The 23472-nt window shown below is 42.3% G+C and overlaps 1 protein-coding gene and 1 long non-coding RNA gene across 4 annotated transcripts in view; one reads left to right on the forward strand and one right to left on the reverse strand.

Moving 5' to 3' along the window:
* Nucleotides 1–898: 898 nt before the first annotated feature.
* Nucleotides 899–23472, reverse strand: part of LOC122870108 (alpha-tectorin-like) — a 38383-nt gene continuing 15809 nt past the window's right edge. Inside the window, exons 1-19 of one of the 3 annotated variants that reach the window (XM_044183901.1) lie at nucleotides 12695–12868; nucleotides 11543–11618; nucleotides 11167–11255; nucleotides 9756–9980; nucleotides 9488–9565; nucleotides 8977–9070; nucleotides 8735–8864; nucleotides 6996–7239; nucleotides 6668–6824; nucleotides 6404–6497; nucleotides 6022–6084; nucleotides 5590–5792; nucleotides 5037–5171; nucleotides 4712–4899; nucleotides 4291–4442; nucleotides 3912–4157; nucleotides 3635–3797; nucleotides 2821–2913; nucleotides 899–1669 (exon numbers count right to left, since the gene is read on the reverse strand). In XM_044183901.1, the coding sequence (XP_044039836.1) occupies nucleotides 2821–2913; nucleotides 3635–3797; nucleotides 3912–4157; nucleotides 4291–4442; nucleotides 4712–4899; nucleotides 5037–5171; nucleotides 5590–5792; nucleotides 6022–6084; nucleotides 6404–6497; nucleotides 6668–6824; nucleotides 6996–7239; nucleotides 8735–8864; nucleotides 8977–9070; nucleotides 9488–9565; nucleotides 9756–9980; nucleotides 11167–11255; nucleotides 11543–11588 (2400 nt within the window). In that variant the 5' untranslated portion in view covers nucleotides 11589–11618; nucleotides 12695–12868 and the 3' untranslated portion in view covers nucleotides 899–1669. Of the gene's footprint in view, nucleotides 1670–2820; nucleotides 2914–3634; nucleotides 3798–3911; nucleotides 4158–4290; nucleotides 4443–4711; nucleotides 4900–5036; nucleotides 5172–5589; nucleotides 5793–6021; nucleotides 6133–6403; nucleotides 6498–6667; nucleotides 6825–6995; nucleotides 7240–8734; nucleotides 8865–8976; nucleotides 9071–9487; nucleotides 9566–9755; nucleotides 9981–11166; nucleotides 11256–11542; nucleotides 11619–12694; nucleotides 12869–23472 lie in introns of those variants that run through there. The other 2 variants (XM_044183899.1, XM_044183900.1) reach the window with 2 other exon arrangements.
* On the forward strand, nucleotides 19160–19918 carry LOC122870337. Its single transcript, XR_006376544.1, has 2 exons — nucleotides 19160–19676; nucleotides 19838–19918. It is a non-coding gene; the product is annotated as an uncharacterized LOC122870337 (long non-coding RNA).

Raw genomic sequence — 23472 nt, forward strand, 5'->3', positions numbered from 1 at the left:
TTGATGAATATTTTTCTATTGAAGTGCAACTAAAAGTATCAATATCTCAAATACTACACATGCTACAGAAATCATACTTCATACACAGTTTCCCCTGAGCATCTGCACGACATAAATACATACATACATAAGTATGGTAACAATAGCACAAACATGTGGCCAGTTAAAAACCACCTTGAGTTTTTGGCTAATAACTCTACTTTGCCACTGAACATGTGCTAAACATGCTCCACCATGTGGCCAGTTATGAAGTACTGCCATGTCTTCAATGCATCATCCAGTTACAAGCAAATGTGGGTAGCATATTCACACACCCAACACTTTTCATAGCCTTTCACCTGTAGGTGGCGCTACAGTAAAAAAAAACAACTTTAAATGACTGTTAGCAATGACCTATCAGCACAGAATTTTATATGTGCAACAGTGTACCAGTGTAACAGTGTGTGTTTGAATTATTTAAAAATAAAATTCAATTAAATTTATGTTGGTAACATGTTATTAACTTAAACAACAGTAGATTCACAATAAGTTGTGACAAGTAAATATAAGAAGCTGTAATGTCCTCAAGAAGTGGCCTAAATTTTCAGAAAAATTTGAAAAAGACATCAAATGAAACAAACTCATAGTTTTGATTTTCCCACAGACCTTTTTATTTTTATTTTTTGGGTTGCTAACAATAGTAACATAATAAAGAAAAACAGCACAAGTCATATCTCAGTGTCATGACAGCAACAATTTTGGCTCAATTGACATTTATTTTTGAATACTCCTTCTGTAAGGGTTTTATTTATTTTATGTATTTTTGTTGGCCAGTTAAATTTGAGGTGTAATCACATCATGCTGAATTATAAAATAAGATATTTTGGGTTTATGATTCAAAATGTTAAAACGTATTTTAAACCAATGTTTCCTTCCAAAGGTTCCGCATTATTAAAAACAATTCAGACATAGTTTTAGTTTAGTTTTAGTTGTTGTCCTGAGTTGCAGCTTATAAAACCCGTCAGTCACTTTGAGAGTGACAGCAGGATCCAATCTGGTGTTTAGATTGTTGGTGCAGTGAGGCTACACAGCTTTGAATGAACGTGTTGATGCTGTGTTTGCACTGAATTCATTGTTTCCTCAGAGTGGACATCTGCACCTTATTGTAGCAAAGCTTCTCTTATCAACCATGGATCAAATTGATGTGATGAACTGATATCATGCTACAGGCACAAGCTGACAAAAACTGCTGTCTCCAAAAAGAATGAAAAAGTAAATATAAAGGGCCTTAAAGTTATACTGTGGTGTCCACCGGACTGCTCCAAAATACTCATCTTATTCCTCTCACCGACTCTAATATGCAGACGACACTTAATCATTAATAATCATTATTAATCCCTGATAATATCTGATTATTGTTATTGGTTGGAGTATAGATATACTATAGAACAAATAACATGAATTATAATTAATCCCAAGTTTCCCCACACACACTTCCCGTCACCTTATAGTTTTGATAGTGTTTTTATAGTTTCATATTTCAGCACAAAAAAAAAGGTTAAATCTTAATGTGTCGTTCTAAAACCAAAGGATTCACACACCCAGGCTCTGGATCAGGACGAAGCAAAAGTCAGGAATCATTGTGAAGGTCGACAGCCTGTCAGTCGGTCCGAGTCACCGTGGAAACAACCTGAGAAGACAACCAGACCAAACTGTGATTGATGTCTTTTCTCCAAACCTGCATCCTGACTGAAACCACCAGGTTTGACTCTTGAACTCTCTTAATTCTTGTTGTTTGTGATGAGTCTGAAACCTGAGCAGAAAAACCCTCCTGTCCCCACTCATCATGTTTCTTTCCTTCTCGCATTCTTTGATCCTTCTCCAACTGATCTGAAAGCATGACCATCACTGAGTACAACATTTACATGTTCAGTATGTTTCCCACCACTAGAGAGCGACACTTACCAGCCTACTGCTGAGCCACCACAGCAGCTGGATAAAGAGGAAGCTGTTGAACTGTGTGTTTGTTGTCTGACTGTTGGTTTGGGGGACGTAGAAAGAGATGTATCATCTAGTTCTGTCTCTGACTGAAGCCCCGCTGAGGCTCTTTGTGCTCATCATTGTACTCTCATACAGCAGTGGTAACAACTGATGATGATGACGATGGCGGTCCTGTCTGACTGTGTGGGCGTCTCCACCTGTGGTTTTGGTTCATATATGTGCAGCTACGTGAAAAAGAGCTGGGTGAAGGCGGAATATAGATCGGAGGGTGTGATTAATAAATGTGCTCTCAACCAATCACATCACTGCTCTCATCGCACTCAAACAGCTGAGCCAATCACAGTGAGGCATGCCAAACACAGCTCAACAAAAGAATAGGCCTATCCAGGAAATCATATTGTTGTCTGGATGGTGCCGAGCAGCACGACATGAGCACAAGGCACCAAATTAAAATTATGGAAATAGAAAATAGAAATAAACAATGAAAAAATAGTTTGGTAAAGCTGTTTATACGATCGCATTGATCTGTTGACATTTCAGTCTTAATTGTACTTGTAAATGCTCACATCACATCTTAAAATGTGACACAGCAGCGTTTGCTTCGTAATGCATTTCAAGAATAAAATATAAGCCGCTGAAAAAACTGCAAAGAAAGTTTGAAAGGAAGTCATGGTGACGCACAGGAACAAGCTTCAGTAATCTGATGTCGGCCTCATAAACAGGCAGAATACTGAGGTATAACCAACCGTCTGATGTGTGTCAAAGCGTTATTCTGTAGCAGCCTGGTGTCGATTTCAGGAAATGAAGACGAACACAGTGGACGGCAGAGCTGTGTCTTACCTAATTAGTCCACGCCATGGTAATGAAGGCTGGGGCTTCGTTTTCATATTTCATCCTGGCAGATCTGCGTCTCCGATGAGCTCTGTTACAACTCTGGAAGTTAAAGACAGAGAGAGATGAAGACCAACACTGATCCATTCATCCTGGACTGATGCTGCTGATAGCAAATACCACACTATCTTTTAATTCCACCATTTACAAGTTTAATAAGAACTGGAACAATTTCAAATTCAAAACAAATTTCTTATTTCACTAAGAAACTATTTAGAAATGTATTGTAATATAAGTCCAAATACACACAGTGACAGACAGACATTCTGATTGGCTGAAGCGGCTGTGAGAGAATAACTAAATCTTGTCTTTAAATATTTTGACTTTGTACAAGGACTAAATACATTATATTGCTGCAGCGCCACCTGAAGGTGAAATCATCAAATGTTACAGCAGAGTGTTCAAGAGTGATGCAGTTTATGTCAAACAGGTCACGACTAGAAGAGTGAACAGACAGTAAACAGAAGGTCTTTGGTGGAGGTGATGGAAGCTCAGCAGCAGTCTGAAACGTCTGTCAACCGTCGTTCACACTGCATTTTTAAGGATTTTTGGGGCATTTTATGCATTCATTCTAACGAGGATAATAGAGAGGGGACAGGAAATGAGGAAAGAGAGAAGGGGGATGACATGGAACAAATGTCCTCAGCTGGAATCGACCCCGGGACATTGTGATCACATAATATGGGATGTGTGTTGGGCTGTTTTACAGTGTCGAGCAGCTGGTTTCTTTACTGTGTGTGGTGTGTTTGGGTGCGAGGCGTACCGGGGCACAGCTCTTGTTCTGTCTGCCACACAGGTTGAGTTTGCAGTGCAGGTAGATGTCACCAGAGCTCCTGGGGAACGAGAACATGTTGAAGGAGAAGTAGTTGGACGTTCCCAGTCCGTTTCCCACCACCTTCACCGTCTGGTCAGCGGGGTTCGCACAGCTGCTCACAAACAGGAGAACACACATCACATCAGAGCACGCTTTGTTTCCAGGAAGCAAAACGAATTTCATTTGGAACAGCAGTGATCGTCTACCGCCTCTGTGTGCCTCTCACCCTTTCGTGATCAGGTCGTATCTCAGACTCCCATTGGGCGATGCCTGATTGGTCGCCCAGCAGGAGTCGGTCACCACGGCGACCAAGCCAGCATCCAGCCCGTCAGTCTTCATCTCCACCCAGATCTTCTGGTCCAGCTGGACTTCAGTGCTCAACTCCACAGCTTGTGTGAGGCCGGCGTCAGTGTAGGCCTTTATGCTCAAAGTGTAATTCCAAGCTCCAGATACAATCTGCTGGATCACAGAGCTGCAGAGCGCACACACACACACACACACACACACACACACACACACACACGCTGTCTTATACTCACGAACCTCCTAACAACGGGCTTCACAACACAAAGTAATTCAAACTAAAGTTACCAGCCACCACTCACCTGTCTTTGATTTTGAAGGCCATAGTCTTGATGTCTGGCAGAGTGTAGAAGCAGGAGAAGTCGATGTAGACTTGGTTGTGGCGGACGATGTTGTCAGAGGAGCTGTTCTGGGTCGTGATGGTGTTCTTGTAGATTAGTTGGTTGTTTTCGGCCTGCAGGGTCACAGGTATTCAGGTGTTGTTACGGCACAAGTTCCTCACGAGTTTATCAAGACTGTTTACATTACAACCTTAAAATGTGACATTCTTTTATAGGTGTTGACTGGCTAGAATAAGCTTCACAGATGACCAACATTACTAGAAAATAAGGAGGTCAGAGCTGAAGCCTAAGCCACAGGAAGATCCCGGACTAGAGAAGAGCAGGAGAAGCTCCGCAGAGTGCTGGAAGAGATTTGGCTGCTTGTTGAGAGGAGAGAACCCACCGTGGCCACCGTCCCACAGGTGTTGCTGCTGTCAAAGTTGAAGGTCAACATGTGGGTCAGCTCGTTCATCTGACCCGTGCAGGTCTGGTTATTGAGGTGTAAGGACGAGAAGTCGATGCCTTTTTCCTCCAGGAGACAACCGACCAGAGTAACTGAACCAGAGTTCTTGTCGCAGACCGTCGGCTCACCTAAACATCCAGACGAGGGAAATCAATACTTTGACACAACACTGACCATGTTACAGAGGAACAAACATGATGACAAACATTCAGTCAAACTGAGTGCTGAAAGTCAATCCCGTGACCTCGTGTCACAACTGTCGTACCGAAAGTGCCTGTCAGTCTGTACGGGGAGGCAAAAATGGCCCGACACAAGCAGCTGTGTTCACCACCGACCGTCTTCTCAGCACAGAACTCGTGAGCACTGCAGATCCTGTCCTGACAGAAGACCTGAGGGGGGGCTGAGGGACAGAGGCAGACAGACATGTGGAGAATATTAATAACAAACATTAATGAAATTGCACTAAACAAGACTGAATTCTGAATTCAAGACTGAAGAAAATTATGGAGTTCACCAGCATTGCTGTTGATCTCCACTGTTCTGTGTAGACATTGATCATTTTTTATACTAACTCTGTCTCAAACACACGAGGACTGCAAGGACATTGAAATACAGTCTCCACAACTTTAACTAACTTTTCATGTCAGACATTTGTTTTCTTTCTCCTTTATTTTCATATACTGCAATACACAGACTTTACTATTTAAATATTAATTCAAAGAGAATGAGTTTGTTACATTTATTTTAAGGTTAATTCTGTTAATGTTTATGCTTGGGCAACATGTTTTATCATCAAAAAGAAAAGAGAGAAGTCTTACAGCATCCGGCCTTTGACCTCCAGTCCACCAGTTTGTCGTTGCTGCGCAGGCTGCAGACTCTGGCGTAAGCCTCCAGGAACTGACAGTTGAGACCGTCCACTGCAGGATAATTGCACAAAGTTTCAGTGCAGGCAGTTATGTAGGGCGTTGGGTCGGTGTGGCTGTGACAGGTGGTGAAGGGCGCCTCCTTCAGGAGATTACAGCTGTTCCACAGATATAAAGAGATAGAATGGAAGATAGAAGGATGAAGTCCAGTCAGTGTCGTGTTACGTTCTACAATTGGGAGTAAACCTAAACACAGGACAGCCGTCCAAGTTTCATGTCACACAGATTTCTGTTCACACAAAATGTGATCAACTAACATGTCACTACCACAGACATGAAAGTATAACACAGAGAGACGTTTCCTGTTGCATGGATTCATCTGCTCACCGTTCAGTCGACGTGTTGCAGTTGATCGTACTGTCAGCAGTGTCAGTGTACTGCATCGTACAGCTAGGGGGCGACACACAACACAGGGTCAGGACTGTTCCCCTGCTCTGACTTGTTCATACAAACACAAAGACACTTTTTGGGTACTATGGGCTCAAGCAAAGATACATGTAGGCTTTGTATCTTCGGTTCAGTCCACAAGTCAAAAGGCCGGGGAACCTTTCTTCTTTCTCAACAGGCGCCCAAAACAATTTAAAGTAGTGGAAATGTCAAACAAAAAATAAACAGTGACAAGATTTTTTACATGACTCAATTTCAAAAAACTAACTTTATAGCACATTTGAACCTTTCATCAACAGTATTCAGTGGGTTGTGATCTTACTTGCTGGCACTGTACTGAGGGAGCCTCGCTTCACTCAAAGAACTGCTGGAGTTGCCACACAAACCCTGCAGAGATGGATCTTTTCCAGCAGGTCCTGGACAGGTTCAGGACAGAATGTGAGTCAGATCAGTATCAAACTGGACGATCACAGCAGCTTACTAAAGGACAGCAGAGTTTACATTCCTGACACCCCAAATGAGAGCTGGGTGTGAAAGTTGCTCTCATTATCCCGAGTGGTGAGTGGGAGGATTTTAGTTCCTGTACCTGTGAAGCGGATCTGGGCCGTGTTGCCATCAAAGAAGACAGTAGTATTGTAGCCTGAGATCAACAACTTGGCAGTGACTCCAGTTTGATCCTTAGAGAGCTCCACTCCCTTAACTAGCTGAGCCGAGCTGTTGAGAGTCAGCACGCTGTTGTCCACCTACATCACAGCAGAGAGACAGAGTGGAGGAAACACTGATTCAAACATCACAAACAGGCTGTTTTTATAGCAACAACATCTGTCACTGAGAAGAAAGATGAGAGCTGACACACCAAAGGACTTTGGATCAAACTCCACACTGACGCATGACTGTGGCTGTAGGAAGCTTACCTGAACTCTCCCGCCTTGTTCCAGCTGAATGTGAACACCCGTCTTGTTCAGTCGCAGTGTCACACTGTCCAAAAGGCTCACATCTTTACGACGGCGTTCCTGGAAGTTCGCCAGCACGTTTAAGTCTGGGACTGAAGAACCCGACATCAGAGAGTACGCACACCGATCGTCGACAGAGTTAACTTGGCCGAGAAAGTCGATGACAGTGGGGCCGGTCACAGTGCAGATGGAGTCAAGAATGCAGCTGATGGAGGCGAAGAGAGACAGAAACAACATCATCATCATCAACAGCTGCATCATCACGAGCTGCTGTTGAGGGCTGCAGCCACAAGGGGGCCCTCCAACAAACTATTTACAGGAGGGAAGTCTTCTGTTCATATTTAAGACGTATTTTAGGCATTTCTCTACATAATATTTGATTGTAACGTTTCCACACACCTGGCTCACATATCAACCAACAGCAGTGACTTGAAGGACTCAGCACTAAAATCAACATTTGTTACAGTATTACAGGGAAATGTCTTACTGTTGTTATGGAACCTTTTCCAGCATGTCACTGGTGTAATGCGCTACCATTTTAATTCAGTAACCACGTTACAGTTTGTGACCCAGTGAAACCTGTGCTGTGTCAGAACCTCGTCCTGATACCGATAAAGTGCCAGCTGCTTTTAAATTGACTGGCGGCCTATTAGCATTTTTCTATTTTAGCTATAGTCTGCTTTAATTGCAAAGTGCAGTGATCACTAAATTTCGGGAGCTATCCTGAGCGCTCTCTTTCTTCCCCACCCACAGTAGCGGGAACTTCCTGCCAATAGCTTCTTTGTCTAATCATTGTCTTCACCTGTTTGCTAACACACAGCCTACCGCACATTCACCCCCTGTTGGTGTTTGTATATCTTATTTATTCGTTGTTTTCTGCACCGTAGTTTGACGGTCACCAAGTGACTTAGTTAGATGGCCTGGTTGGCTGGAGGTTTTTTGTTTTGCCAAGAGAATAAAACTCCTGAAATGTTCATTCTTACAGAGAGAACAGGCTGTCCACGTCCAGCTCTCGGTGACTGAATCTCTGTGGTTTAGTTCACGTCTACATGAAAGTTCTTACTTTTATCTAACAGATCTCAGACTCACTGTTTACTCATCTCTTTGCTCCTATCAGAGCTGCATTTGAGCGGTGTTAAGTTACTGCTGATGCGAACCCAACATCTGCTGCTTCACATTAAAAGCTTTCTACTGAAGAATCTGCAAAGAGAGCGTGCCTCTTTTTTTTAATACAAAAAACAAACAAAAAACATGACACAGAAGCTAGGAGAGGTGTGGTATGTGTTAGGTATGTGTCATTATTTCATTATTACATTATTATTATTAGTATTGTCATTTTATCAATATTATTATTCTAATTACTGTTATTATTATTGATATTACTGTTGCCGTCATCACAAAATATTATCATTATATTATACATGCTATTACTATTTAAATACTTCTACTATTACCCGTCATTTCTGCTTATTTTTTCATTGCTGTTACCATCATTCGTGTTTTGTTGTTGTTTTGTGTTCACCCTATGTTGTATGTTTTGCACTCCTAATAAGAAATAAATAAAAAATAAAATAAAGAAAAATAAAAAAGAGAGCATTCCTCTCAGTGAAATCTCCCTAAACACATAAAGTTTAAAAAGTCCTCATCAAGTCCCTATATCATCACAGCTCTTCTTCTAAATATGAAGGACACATATTTACATGTTGTTGCCGGCACAACGCTCCGTGGGGCGACAGCCAGTGGACGTGGAGACTGCAGTCTCACTACAGACAAGACTGGAGCAGGTTTCTGGGTCTGAGCTCATCACTGCACCAGGTTTATACAGAACACCTGAGAGGTGACAGAAGGTTTACATCAGGTTAAAAAGTTCACTTAGTAGTTTACAGACTGTAAGAAAAAAACAAAACATCAATATTATAATATTTCATTTTGTTTTACCGACCTGAGTGTCTGCATCCGCTGATGTCGTTATATGAAGGACGTCCCTTAATATTCAGTGTAGAGACTGTTTCACCACTGACCACAACATTAAACACCTAGACAGAATCAAACACAACCAATGTTAGTATCACAGAGCAGAGACAACTGAATTCATACATATTAAGATAAAACACAGAACTTTGTGTAGAGCTTTGATGTGATTATAGCATCTAATGATTCTCTCATCATACATTTTTGTGGAGATTTAAGACAATTCTGATGAAAATCTGTGCAGTGTGTATGTGTTGCCTTCAACTCGTTCATGTCAGTTTGGGAGAATGAGGGGGCATAACAGCATTTCATTGCTGCCAGCGTCTTTCATTATACCACCACTAGGTGTCATCAGAGACAGAAATCAGAAATGTGTTCAAATCCTACACCTATCTCCTTTATGTATGTATGTATACACACAATATATATGTATATACTGTATACACACATGCACACACACACACACACACATACATAAATACCTTTACACTTTTCAGTAAATGTGTGTTGAGAAAAACCAGAACTGCTTGTGTCCCATAATCACCGAGTAACATTTGAATCTGTAAAGAGTCAACAGAGGAGATACAGACACTATTAGGAAGTTTCCTCCAAAAGCTTTTAGAAAAGTTTTTGATGTGATATAACCTAAAATTTTTGTTTTGTTGAGTGTCCAAACAGTTTATTTCACCCATAACAGTAGACACTAATACCAGTGAAATGTATCTAGTCATGGAACTGAACAACACTTACTTTTGAGCCTTCGTAAGAAACAAAAAATTCCACAAAGCCTTTTAGATCAGACTTAATTGTTGGCAGAGCGTCACGGATCATTTGGTTCGAAGTAGTATCTGGTGAAGTTGTATCGAATTTAACTGAGCCTTCATCGACTGGAGGCCCCACAATACAGTCCTGGCTCTTTTCAAGGGTGAAATAGTTGTTGAAACAGACTGTAAATGTTTCACTGTTGATGTTCACCTGTTAAAATGAGAGAGACACAACAAGCAAAATAACAACAATAACTTTTCTACAAAACAACAAACTTTTACTCACAGAGCTGCAGATGTTCCAGTCAGAGCTCTTACTCTGCTTCAGGATGCTACATGGGTTGATGTTCAGAGACTCATTGTCACTGCAGTGGATATTAATGAGACTCTGTGCTAAAGAGACAGCCAGACAGCATCAAGTCCAGCTGGCCTCTGAGGACAGGAACCAATGAACAGAGAGAGTGTGGCATGCAGCAGTATGAAGCTAAAGGGATCAGACTAAAGTCAGTGAGCTGAGAGGCTGATCAGCTGCACCTCTGGCAGAATTCACACATGATGATTAACACGTGACTTAACTGTGACTTGACATTCATTTCTTACTGATCCATTAAGTGTTTAGTATAACGTGAACTTTAAGGGCACTGATTCTTGCATTAGTTCTGCATCAGTCAGCCTGAGCTGTGTATCATCATCACCATCAGGTGTCACTGTCACTCCATATGTGAAAGATGTGTCAGTTGTCAGCCTTGTTGTGGAGCTGACGTTGCCTCAGTCTGCACACATCATCTCTTCCACAGCTGGAGACCAAACATCAATAATGGAGGCTGTTCTCATTTACATTTCGTAGTTATACCTACAAAAAGTAATGCACAATAATTCGTATATAACCCACGTGATAGGGAGCCACGAGGCAGTTACATTTAGCTTTAGGCTGCGACGTCTAGTGACCTCAGTAATTATGACGGGATCAGAGGAGGAAGTCAGATGAGGAAGTATAAAGAGGGTGGGTGAGTTAAACACAGGACTTTCACCCAGGAGGCTGGGGTTTGTGTCCCGTGTGAAAAAAAAAAGTCAATGTTGAGTTATTTTAAGTTATGTAACCTACGTAAAGTTAAATCACATGATTTAGTTCATGTGACTTACTGTGAGTTATTAACATAACTTACACATTTTAACCATAACCATGAGCTTTTCCTAAACCTAACCAATTAGTTTTGGTGCCTAAACCGAACCAAACTGCGACCGTGTCACAACGTTAACCACATGTTTATTGTTACCATGACGACGAAGGTCCGGTACACCTGTTGATGGATTACATTACTTTTCGTAAGATGTCTACGAACCGTTGTATCAAACAAAGAAAGATATTCTCAAGCATCAGGCTTCATCCTACTCACATAGAGTTTTTCGTACTTCTGTCCATAAAACGTGATGGGACATGAGCTGATGTCCAACACTGAAGAATCACTAACCGTCTCCTGAGCACCTGAAGACGATAGAGACACATGCAAGGTCAGGACTAGTCTGTTAGCCTGTTGGACAGCAGGGAAGGCTGCACATTCAAATGTTGTCTTCATGAAGGAATAAAGCAGCATTTGTTTACCAATAAATCGAAACTTTTATATAACTCAGTTACTTCTTCTTCTTAGAAGATGTCAGATTATCAGCATCTGTTCCCAAGAATGTTTGCTAATTTATTGTCTTAGTTCTACTGAAGTCCCTCAACACGTCTTGTGGGTAGAGTTTCAAAATGGCTGCCGTGTGGTTGCTTACCTGCCAGCCCGATGAGAGCAGACAGGAGGAGCAGAGGGCGGAGCATGTCGGAGGAGGCCAATCAGCTGACAGAGAGCTGGAAGACACACAGTTGGACATCTTTGATTGGACAGAAAGTCACAGCCACACTCACAGTTCAACACTTTTCCTGGTAGATGGAAAATGAAGTTATATACAGGATTTCCATGACAATTCCATGACTTTTCCAGGTTTTTCCATGACCGTATGAACCCTCCATGTATGTGGTGGGTCATGTTTCTAAATGCTGCAGCATTCACTCGCTCTGTGAAACATTATTTACAACAGCAGCTCAACTTTTGCAACTGGACTGATCCCATCGTCTAGGCTGCAACAAACAATTCTTATTTTCATTATCAATTAATCTGCAAATTATTTTCTTGATTAATTGTTTGGTCTTTAAAATGTCAGAAAACTGTGAAAAGTGTCCACCACAGTTTCCTTTAAATTACCAGCAGTCCAAAACCCAAACAAGGTCAGTTTACAGTTTAAAGGTTATTTGAGTCTTCCAACTCCTTTAATAAAGCCTTCATCTAAATATTTCTACATTTTACTAGTGACGAATACTTCGTAAGCTCTTACTGTGACTTCTTGTTGGTGTAGGCTCAGAGTGCTGAAACGATGTTTGAAGATTAAAATAACACAGTTGGAAAAAGTCACGCTGAATAGAGCTGAAACAATTAGACGATTAATCGATTAATTTGAACAACAGAAATTAATCTGCAACCAGTCATTTAAGTTTCTTTCAACCAACATTTTCAAACATTCTCTCGTTCCAGCTTCTAAAATGTGAGAATACGTCACTTTGTGATGTCATTGTAAAGCGAATATCTTTGGGTGTTGGACAAAACAGGCTCTGTGAAGACAGCACTATTTTCTGACATTTTTATAAATAGAAGGAATTTTTCAAAATGAATCGATCATGAAGATAACCGTTAGCTGCTGACGTTCTCCTTGGTTGTCTGCACCTCGAACTGAACTGCTGACTAACACAGTGACTGGCTATTTTAACACATTCATAGAGATATGTTCTTCTGTTACCTTCTCTTTCTTTCCTGCCGTGTGCTTGAAGATGTAAATATCAGTGGAGGTGTGCAGAGAAGAGACAGACGAGGAGGGTGCAGGTTGTCTTACCCTCTGGAGGTTTGATAGAGTATGAGGAAGATGAAGGTCTCTGATTCTGCAGCTGCTGGACAGATTCGTCTGTTGCTCTCTCTGTGTGGAGGATGCTGCTCTCTCTCTCTCTCCCTCTCTTTTTATGTGCGTCCTAGCTGCTGTTCGAACCCAGGAAGGTGGAACGGGTGGGGTGGGGGTGGAGTCAACAGTGGTGATACCTGTTGTGAACCCTCCTTTAGATAAAGAAATATAAAAGAAATGACAGTTTAGACATGGAAGAGTTAGCCAAATATGAATTAGTAATTGTCAGTTAGCGTTAGCATCTGGTTTAGTAATGAGTCTTCATTAATGCACATCTGATGTTTTGAGACTGTCTTGAATCGATGTCAAAACTCCCCACAGTAAAACAAGGCAGATAACCACAGGTTCCCACTGCTTTTATTAACTTTATAATGGACATTAGTGTTGGGATATTTAAACCATCCGTCAACAGGGAAATAAAAGCCTTTTTTCTATGAGACAGAGCTCCAGCCCAACTTTGGAAACGAGGTTTTAATGGTAACGCAGCCATCAAGGCTTTCCTCATATGGAAGTGGGTGTGGTTAAAGGCTCGACAGGTACAAAAATCAAAAAGAACAGCATTTGAGACTTGTAGCAACAGATTCAAGCTGTTGTAGTTATTGACTCGTGTTTGTGCTAGAAATATATCCACAAAAAATGTATCTGTGAGAAAATATTCTACAGGTCTGCAACTCCCATTGGGGATGTGCAAATTTTTCCATGACTTCACATTCTTTGTGTGAATGTGTTTTGCACCATATTCACTGCAGCATCTGTAGCAAACGTGAGCATGTGAGTTTCTTAATTTGTGATTTGTAGAATAGGATTTTTGCACCTGCAATGAAGACTTTGAGAAGGTGTAATGGTTGTGTTGTGTTTGTGGGAGAGAGAGAAACATTCTTGCAACTCCCAAAGCATTTTGATCGTTGACTTTAAATTTAGTGATACACATGTGTGACTATTTTCTACAACTAAAAAGTCCACTGTCACAGGTGATCAGTTGTTTTGCTCCAACAAAGTAAAATCTATAATGAATAAATGTAACTGATCAGTATGAGCGCTGAGTCGGAGTATTGCTGTTTTTATTCAAACAGTCTCTGATTGGCTGAGATGGTGACCTACATGAACTCACTAACTATGACAGGTAGCTCATGAACAACATACACAATGTTCCTGGCGGAGTGTGTGAATGTATGGTAAGGTATGATGAAAAAATGTCGTTAATTAAAGTACACCACTTTAAAATCACAAAGACCCAGCAGATGTCTGCTGTGGAATGAAACTCAACTAGAACTTGAAAAGGTTTGTTGATGAGTTTTTAGCTGCAGGGATGACATCTAAGAGAGAGTTCAGTCAGGGCGGTGTGTGGGTTGATTATGGAAGGATTCAGGCATTTGGAAGATCGTTTAAAGAACGGGGAGCTGTGACGGAGCTCCAGAGTCTATCGCCATCCTACCAACACACAAAGGGAGGGTTACATTAAATATCCAAATTCAAAATGTACAGCCTATAAGTGCAACAGAGTGTTTGAAGTAGTTTGCCTTGTGGTCCACCAGTGAGTGCTCGCTATAAGCTTGACCTATCGCATGCCCTGTTGACCTATCAATAAATTAAGCTAATAAATAAAAATGGAGGACACAAGCTGTTTGTGACTTTGTAAAAAGCTGCTGCTTTAGTCTGCAACCAAAACAAGTCTTAAGACTCATCTGCTTGCTGAAACCCAGGTGAGGCAGCGGAGGCACATCCAACTGCTTCTGACTGATTACTTTTCACAGCACTCATCCTCTGGAGCCAGAAGCTCATAAAAAGTCTGTCACCAATAAGATAGCCAGATTTATATGAAGGATATGCGCCCCACTGGCATTGGTCTTACAGTATATGAGTTGTGTTCAACTGAATTTGAATTGTGTTAATATAAATTCGTTCGAACTTGAATTTTGAAGAGGTGACAGCCCTAATCTGGGTGTGTAGGCTAGTCAAACTTTATAATATATTTTTGCATGGCCATCAGAGCAGCAGTGAGGGGAAAGTTTCCCTATGGCCAGATGATTTTCCCAGAGTCAGGCGACAACATTAATAGTAAAGCAAACACTGTGGGGCGTTTTCAATGTTAACTAAATGAAAAATTGTCTAAAGAAATATTAGGTGGTAGGAGACGGGAGCAGTATGAGTTCATGATACACCTGAGAGAGGGGGATAAAAACCTGCTGGCCTTCAATGTCCTGCTCAGGATTTGACATTGGGCTCAGACCTATAAGTATAGCATGTGAGTGACAGGTAGCTCATCAACAACTTGCACAATGTTCTTGGTTGAGCGAGTCAATGTAAGGTTGTCACGCCTATGAAGTGGTCTTTACATTGTTGGATAAAACCCAGCAGATACCTTTAGTGGAATGTAACTGCACAAGAAAACCTTTGACATGTTCCTATACATGTGTTGATTGATGAGTTTCCCCCTCCAGGTTTGAGGTTTCTGACAGAACTCACCCAGTGAGCTTATATAATGTTGTGTACGTAAAGATTATGTAATGGTTGAGGCATTATGAAGCTATTCAAAGTCAGGGACCCTTAGGGGAGAGAATCGGACCCCTTTATGACTGTGACAACAAACAAATCTTAAACATCACCACAACACTCTTAACATCATAGTAACTAGGGTTGAGCGAGTACTCGGCTGAAACGAGTATCCGGTACAGATAATGTACCTTTTACGAGTACGAGTATCATCACAGTGTCAATATCTGTACACATAAATATATCAACATTTATTAAAAAAAACTTGCTCTGTAAATAGTTCTCTTACTCTTGTGATCCAAAAACTTGCTCAGTTCTGAGGCTGTTCTCTAATAGATATAGCAACTTTTGATAGACCCATATCAATTTCAGGCTTAAATTAACAACTTCTGGTTAGCCCCGCCCACTTCCCATTGAAGCACTGCCTAGTCGGATACGAATAAAGATAATTTAGTTTGTTGAACAGATACAGATGCAGATAATGGTGTGCTCACTCACCCTAATAGTAACTGTTTCTTTTCTTCAAAACATCTCCAATCAAATGTTTGCACTGCAGCCCATTTGTAGCTCTTTCTTGCTATCATCTGACCTGGATAAATCAGTGAGATGTGTGAGCCTGTCTCTCACTACACCAACAGGCAGACTCTACGATCATTCTCCACATCAACCACGCCCTGTGCTCAGTCTTCACTGCAGTCACAGAGGGATGACTCACAAGGGTAGGTGGTAGGAGACGGGAGCAGTACGAGTTCATGATACACCTGTGAGAGGGAGATAAAAACCTGCTGACCTTCAGTGTCCTGCTCAGTGTCACAGGACAACTCCAACAGATGCTGTCCTGCCTCCCCAATAAAGCCACTTGTAGTAGTTGCAGCGGGGACAAAAGGACTACACACCCAGTCCCAGGAATCAGCGTTGACACTTTAGATGAGTATGAGCTTAAGCGTTCACTCCGTGTTTCTCTCAGGTGTCCCCAAAAAACATTCAGATGGCTTGTTTAATCACATCAAACCAGTTCTCAGGTCTCTGCACTGGCTTCCAGTGTGTCACTAAATAGAGTTTAAAGTACAGCTAATTGTCTATATCAGAGAAAGAGATGCAGTTTAACTTTTCAAATGTCCTATTTCAACCATCACACACTAAATTATATTTACCTCCACTGGTTTGGGCTGGAAGCAGAATTCTCAAAGTTAGAAATCTCAAAAGCTGGACAAATAAAACCAAAACTATCTGTATAGACAGATACCATGAGAAGGAAATGAGAAAACATGTTTCTTTGTAATTTCAGTGAAATTATCCGTTTGTCTTTTTTTCTGTTTTTTATTTAAAAAAAAAGATCCAGAGTTATGTTATCAGAATCAGAATCAGAAATACTTTATTGATCCCCAAGGGGAAACTCTTTTGTTACAGCAGCTCGCCTTTACATCAGTGCACACAGGGATAGAAGTACTAGCAAAAAATATAATACACTATAATACAGGTCATAAAATAAATTAAGTACCAAGTGGGTAAAAGTATAAAATAAAATAAGTGTGAAATACAAAGTGGGTTTACTGGTTGTTGATAATAATACGGTATACAGTACTAGTGCATGAACTGTCAAGTTAAGTGTAGCTTACTTATGATGAGACGGAGGATATTGCACAGCAGTAATATGAGGTATGAATATCAATATCAATATCAATAAATAGGGAATTTTAAACTGAAAAGAGTATATTGCACAGGAGTATTAACACAGGATATTGCACAACTATCTCAAGTATTGCAGTGATGTTACCACAATGTCACCGGCCTTACGGATCAGTTTGTTGAGTCTGTTAGCATCCGCTACCCTCAGCCTGCCGCCCCAGCATGCAACAGCATACAGGACAGCACCGGCCACCACAGACTCATAAAACATCCTCAGCATTGTCCGGCAGATGTTGAAGGACCTCAGCCTCCTCAGGAAATAGAGGCAGCTCTGGTCCTTCCTGTAAACAGCCTGAGTGTTCTTAGCCCAGTCCAGTTTATTGTCCATGTGTACTCCCAGGTACTTGTAGTCCTACTTGTAGTCCTCCACAATGTCCACACTGACCCCCTGGATGGAAACCGGGGTCACTGGTGCCTTGGCCCTTCGTAGATCCACAACCAGCTGGCCTTACGGATCAGACAGAGAGTCCATACATAACTTAGCCCACATTCTGGTATTAAATTTATTATACACACGTGTCTGTGTGTGTGTCTGAGTGTGTGTGTGTGTGCGTGTGTATGTGCGTGTTTGTGTGTGCGTGTGGGCGTGTGTCTGTGTGTTTTTCTGTGTGTGTGTCTGAGTGTGTGTGTACGTGTCTGTGTGTGTGTCTGTGTGCTTGTGTGTGCGTGTGTCTGTGCGTGCGTGTGTGCGTGTTTGTGTGCACGTGTGTGTGTGGTTGTGTGTGTGTGTGTGTGTGTGTTTGTCTATGTGCGTGTGTGCGTGTTTTAGTTCTTTTAAAGAAGCTGAGGTGGAAACTGGAGTCAGGGAGCCACCTGCTGAAATCCAGCATTCATTTGTCTTCAAGTAAGGTCCTCACCTCCCATGTGGATTTATTTGGACCTCACTTTGGTGCATATACAGGAATGTGTGTGTGGTTGTGAGTTTGTGTGTTTCTCTGTGTGTGTCTGTGTGCGTGTGTGTGGTTGTGTGTGTGTGCATGTGTGTGTTTCTGCGTGTGTGTCTGAGTGTGCGTGTTTGTGTCTATGTGTGTGTCTGAGTGTGTGTGTGTGTGTGTTTCTGTGTGTGTGTCTGAGTGTGTGTGTGAGTGTTTGTATGTGCGTGTGTGTGTGTGCGTGTGTGTGTGTGTTTGTGTGTGTTTCTCTGAGTGTGTGTGGTTGTGAGTGTGTGTGTGTGAGTTTGTGTGTGTGTGTTTGTGTGTGTTTCTCTGAGTGTGTGTGTGTGTGCATACGTGTGTGTGTTTGTGTGTGTGTGTAAGTTGTGTTTCTGTGTGTGTGTGTGTGTGCATACGTGTGTGTGTGTGTGGTTGTGAGTGTGTGTGTGTGAGTTTGTGTTTGTTTGTGTGTGTGTATACATATGTGTGCGTGTGTATCTGTTTGTGTGTGTGGTTGTGTGTGTGTGGAGGAGTCTGGTGGAAACTGGAGTCAGGGAGCCACCTGCTGAAATCCAGCATTCATTTGTCTCCAAGTAAGGTCCTCACCTCCCATGTGAATTTATTAGGACCTCACTTTGGTGCATATACAGGAATGTGTGTGTGGTTGTGAGTTTGTGTGTTTCTGTGTGTGTGTGTCTATGTGCGTGTTTGTGTGTGTGTGTGTGTGTGTGTGTGTGTGTTTGTGTGTGTGTGTCGTTGTGAGTGTGTGTGTGTGAGTTTGTGTGTGTGGCTCTAAGTGTGTGTGTGTTTGTGTGTGTATGTGTTTTTCTGTGTGTGTGTGTGTGTGTGTTGAGGAACCAGCACAGAGCACCAGTCTAGATCAGGAGGATCTCAGGGACCCAGATCATCAGATACCAAATCCAAGGTTCAAACATGATATGATGTTACCACATAATGTTTCCTTGGGAGTGAGACAGAAAGATTCAGGTATGTTGGGGAATAACACTGACACACAGAACTACATTGAAGGATTGTTAGATTTTTATCCTTGACTGGATTATTTTCTTGCAGAGGTCAGTCTGTGAGGAGGAAGCGCTGGAGGCGGGCTCCTCTAAACCTCAGAGTCCGCCTGTTAGAGGTGCTCGACCAAGGCGTTTAGAGTCCAACAGGAAAGTGAAATGTCCAGTCAGGATGTTGGGAGTGTGCATTGGAGGAAACATTCAGTGTCCAGTTCATTAGGTACAGCTAGCTAGATTTAAGTCATTTAATAAATCCTCCTTCATGAAGGTTATAATGTTCAGTTTGTGTTGATCATTTTGGAGGATGTAGTTTGTGCTGCTGTTGAACTGTATTGTATTAAACAGAGAGGTGTTTGTTATTGTTAACACTGAAAACAAAAAGTAGCAGCAGACAAAATCATCATCATGTGTGGAGCGATGAGGAGACTGCATGTGACATGAAACAAACAGAAATGCTATATTATATTCACTGCATTCATTTGTTTGGTTTTTGCTGATTCTCTGGACATTTGGTTAAAATTTGTACTACTTTTGGATGGAAACTTGTGCAGTTTTGTCAGAATAACGATAAAACAAGTTTGTTCCTTGAACGTTGTGATGAACTTGTTTGTGTGTTAGTGTTAAAGTCCCCGGTGCAGGACCTGAGGTGTCCTCGAGGCCTGCAGGAGCCCGACTTCCTGGACCTCCTGAGGTCCACCTTCCCTCGGCTGACCGGACAGTTTGATGCCTTCAGGTGCAACCAGGAAACTGATGCCACTGAAACTACAGAAGCTGACACCAGAGGAGATTCAAAGGTCCATCAAATCCGCAGGGAAAGGAAGATCAGCCCTGTATATCCGAGCAAAGGTAGATCATCTACTTATTTTACCAGTGACCTGTACCATAATATGACATAATAAAAATATCAAGCAAAGTGGACCTTTGAGCTTTGAGCATACTGCTCCCAAAGGTCAAGACTGAACTTCCATGTGCAAATTTCATGATTTTGAACTGTTGATTTCTTCCAGACAGCAAAGAAATCCTTGAAGAGCAAAGAGCAACTTCCTTCTTCGCAGAGAAAAGACGAAGCCACCAGCGACACGAGAAATGAAAACAGGCCACATGCAAGGTGAGTCAAATAAAATACAATGAGGACGGTGTCTTTAGGAGCTGGGTGTTAATAATACAACCTTACATATTAAACAGTTAAAAGCAGTCAACTCCTCCCAGTCCTGCCAGCGTATATTCTCTTCTTCAGAGTTTGAATTAAAAGATAGATGTGACCACAGTGTTCCTCTTAGTATCCTCAGTAAGCACATTTTGATACTGCCAAAGATGAAGATAGATTTAAATAATGAAACTGTTTATTTTCTACCTTCAGTTCTGTAGAAAAAGTGGCGAGCAACCAAGCAGATCGACTGTCCCGCAACTTGAGCCGGCAACAACAAGTGGAAACAGATGAAGACGGAGGACAGCATGAAATATCAGAACCAGATGACTTTAGTGCCCTTTCTTTTGCCTGCTCTGCAGCTGAGAGCGAAGGGGAAGATGGAGATGATGATGATGATGATGATGATGATGATGATGATGATGAGGTGGGGGAGGAAGATGACAGAGATGACGACTGGAAACCAGACAAGAATGACAAGGAGCTGAGGAAGAGCGAAGCTGAACTGAACTCATCAAAGACATCGAGGAAGCGACGAGTTGAACATTCAGGCGTCCAAATGATGCAGTCGCTTCTGAAGGCATTGGCTGATAACAGCGACGCTCCTCTGTCCTGTAAGGTCTGCCGAGCTCTGTGCGGGTCAACGAACGTGTTGATTAAACATTCCTGGAGTCATGTGGACAATCCAGAAAGGCTTTGTGGAGTGTGTGGAGAAGAGAAGGAGTCTGCAGAGGAGCTGAAGAGTCATCTTCATCAAAGTCACCAGAAAACACACAGCTGTAAAATCTGTGGAAAGTGTTTCCTCACTGTTGTTGGTTTAAATAGGCATGCTACTCTACACACTGGAGAGAGACCATACAAATGTGATATCTGCCATAAAGCATATACGCTGAAGTCTACTTTGAGGCTCCACCGGTGGGAACATGTGGAGGAGAAACCACACGAATGTGATGTCTGTAATCAGTCTTTTGTTTTTAAACAGCAGCTGAGGATTCACAGCAGGATTCACACAGGTGAGAAGCCTTACCGCTGCGATGAGTGCGGTAAATCTGTCAGTGACTTTCGATCTTTATCCCGACACAAGTTGGGTCACGCTGGGGAAAAACGTTACAGCTGTCAGGTTTGTGGGAAGCGGTTTTTAACTCCTGGAAAAGCAAAACAACATGAGAAAATACACACAGACAGAGACAAAACACACCTCTGCGATGTTTGCTGCAAAGCGTTCCACACAGGAGGTCAGTTAAAGGCTCACCTGAAAACACACAGCAAGGAGAAGATCGTGTGCAGCGAATGCGGTAAGGGATTGTCATCTCAAGGAGCTCTGAGGAGACACATGATGATCTACACTGGGGAGAGACCGTACGGATGCTCAGACTGTGGACGAACCTTTAACTGTAGGAATATTCTCAGAGCCCATCTGAAAACCCATCCAGGCATCAAACCCTTCGTCTGCGGGGTTTGTGGGAAAGCATGCTCTCGCAAAGAACACTTGACGGTCCACATGAGGACCCACACCGGGGAGAGACCGTACCAGTGCACTGTCTGCGACAAAGCCTTCACTCAGAGCCACTGTCTGAAAACACACGAGGAGCCACCAGGGGGAAGAACAGTCAGCAGTGGATGGACAGAAGTCCTGAAAGTCTGAAAGTGTCTGTTCCTTTTCTACTGTATGGAACTCAACAAAATGTTTTAATAATTTCCAGGACCTGTATCCCTCCAGTATAAATAACTACTCGAGGAAATATCACATGGTCATAAGTATTCAGACCCTTTGCTGTGACACTCATATTTAACTCACATGCTGTCCATTTCTTCTGATCCTCCTTGAGATGGTTCGACTCCTTCATTGGAGTCCAGCTGTGTTCAATTAAACTGATTGGACTTGATTAGGAAAGGCACACACCTGTCTATATAAGACCTTACAGCTCACAGTGCATGTCAGAGCAAATGAGAATCATGAGGTCGAAGGAACTGCCCAAGGAGCTCAGAGACAGAATTGTGGCAAGGCACGGATCTGGCCAAGGTTACAAAAGAATTTCTGCAGCACTCAAGGTTCCTGAGAGCACAGTGGCCTCCATAATCCTTCAATGGAAGAAGTTTGGGACGACCAGAACTCTTCCTAGACCTGGCCGTCCAGCCAAACTGAGCAATCGTGGGAGAAGTGCCTTGGTGAGAGAGGTAAAGAAGAATCCAAAGATCACTGTGGCTGAGCTCCAGAGATGCAGTAGGGAGATGGGACAAAGTTCCAGAAAGTTAACTATCACTGCAGCCCTCCACCAGTCGGGGCTTTATGGCAGAGTGGCCCAACGGAAGCCTCTCCTCGGTGCGAGACATATGAAAGCCCGCATAGAGTTTGCCAAAAAACACATGAAGGACTCCCAGACTATGAGAAATAAGATCCTCTGGTCTGATGAGACCAAGATTGAACTTTTTGGCGTTGATTCTAAGCGGTATGTGTGGAGAAAAGCAGGCACTGCTCATCACCTGCCCAATACAATCCCAACAGTGAACCATGGTGGTGGCAGCATCATGCTATGGGGGTGTTTTTCAGCTGCAGGAACAGGACGACTGGTTGCAATTGAAGGAAAGATGAATGCGGCCAAGTACAGAGATATCCTGGAAGAAGACCTCTTCCAGAGTGCTCAGGGCCTCAGATTGGGCCGAAGGTTCACCTTCCAACAAGACAATGACCCTAAGCACACAGCTAAAATAAAAAAGGCATGGCTTCGGAACAACTCTGTGACCATTCTTGACTGGTCCAGCCAGAGCCCTGACCTAAACCCAATTGAGCATCTCTGGAGAGACCTGAAAATGGCTGTCCACCAACGTTCACCATCCAACCTGACGGAACTGGAAAGGATCTGCAAGGAAGAATGGCAGAGGATCCCCAAATCCAGGTGTGAAAAACTTGTTGCGTCATTCCCAAGAAGACTCATGGCTGTACTAGCTCAAAAGGGTGCTTATACTCAATACTGAGCAAAGGGTCTGAATACTTATGACCATGTGATATTTCAGTTTTTCTTTTTTTAATAAATTTGCAAAAATTTCTACGTTTCTGGAGTTTTTCTGTCAAGATGGGGTGCTGAGTGTACATTAATGAGAAATAAAATAAACTTTTTTGATTTTAGCAAATGGCTGCAATTAAACAAAGAGTGAAAAATTTAAAAGGGTCTGAATACTTTCTGTACCCACTGTATGTACGTTTAGCTTGTTTTAACTAGTTTATGTACTGTTAGCTAGTTTAGTCCAGTGGTTTTCAACCTAGGGTTCGGGCCCCTCCAGAGGGTCACTAGATAAATCTGAGGGGTCATGAGATGATTAATGGGAGAGGAAAGAAGAAGAAACAAAGTTCTGTTATAGAAGTTTTAATTTTTTAGATGAGTAAAATGTTCTCCATGTGGCATAGATGACATACTTTGTTTTCTATTAGTAACTGTATGACACTTAAGAGAGTTAAAGCTGCATTAATTCCTTTTTTGGGGGCCACTTGGGGGC

This window comes from Siniperca chuatsi, linkage group LG22, assembly GCF_020085105.1.
Source record: "Siniperca chuatsi isolate FFG_IHB_CAS linkage group LG22, ASM2008510v1, whole genome shotgun sequence".
Classification (NCBI taxonomy): domain Eukaryota; kingdom Metazoa; phylum Chordata; class Actinopteri; order Centrarchiformes; family Sinipercidae; genus Siniperca; species Siniperca chuatsi.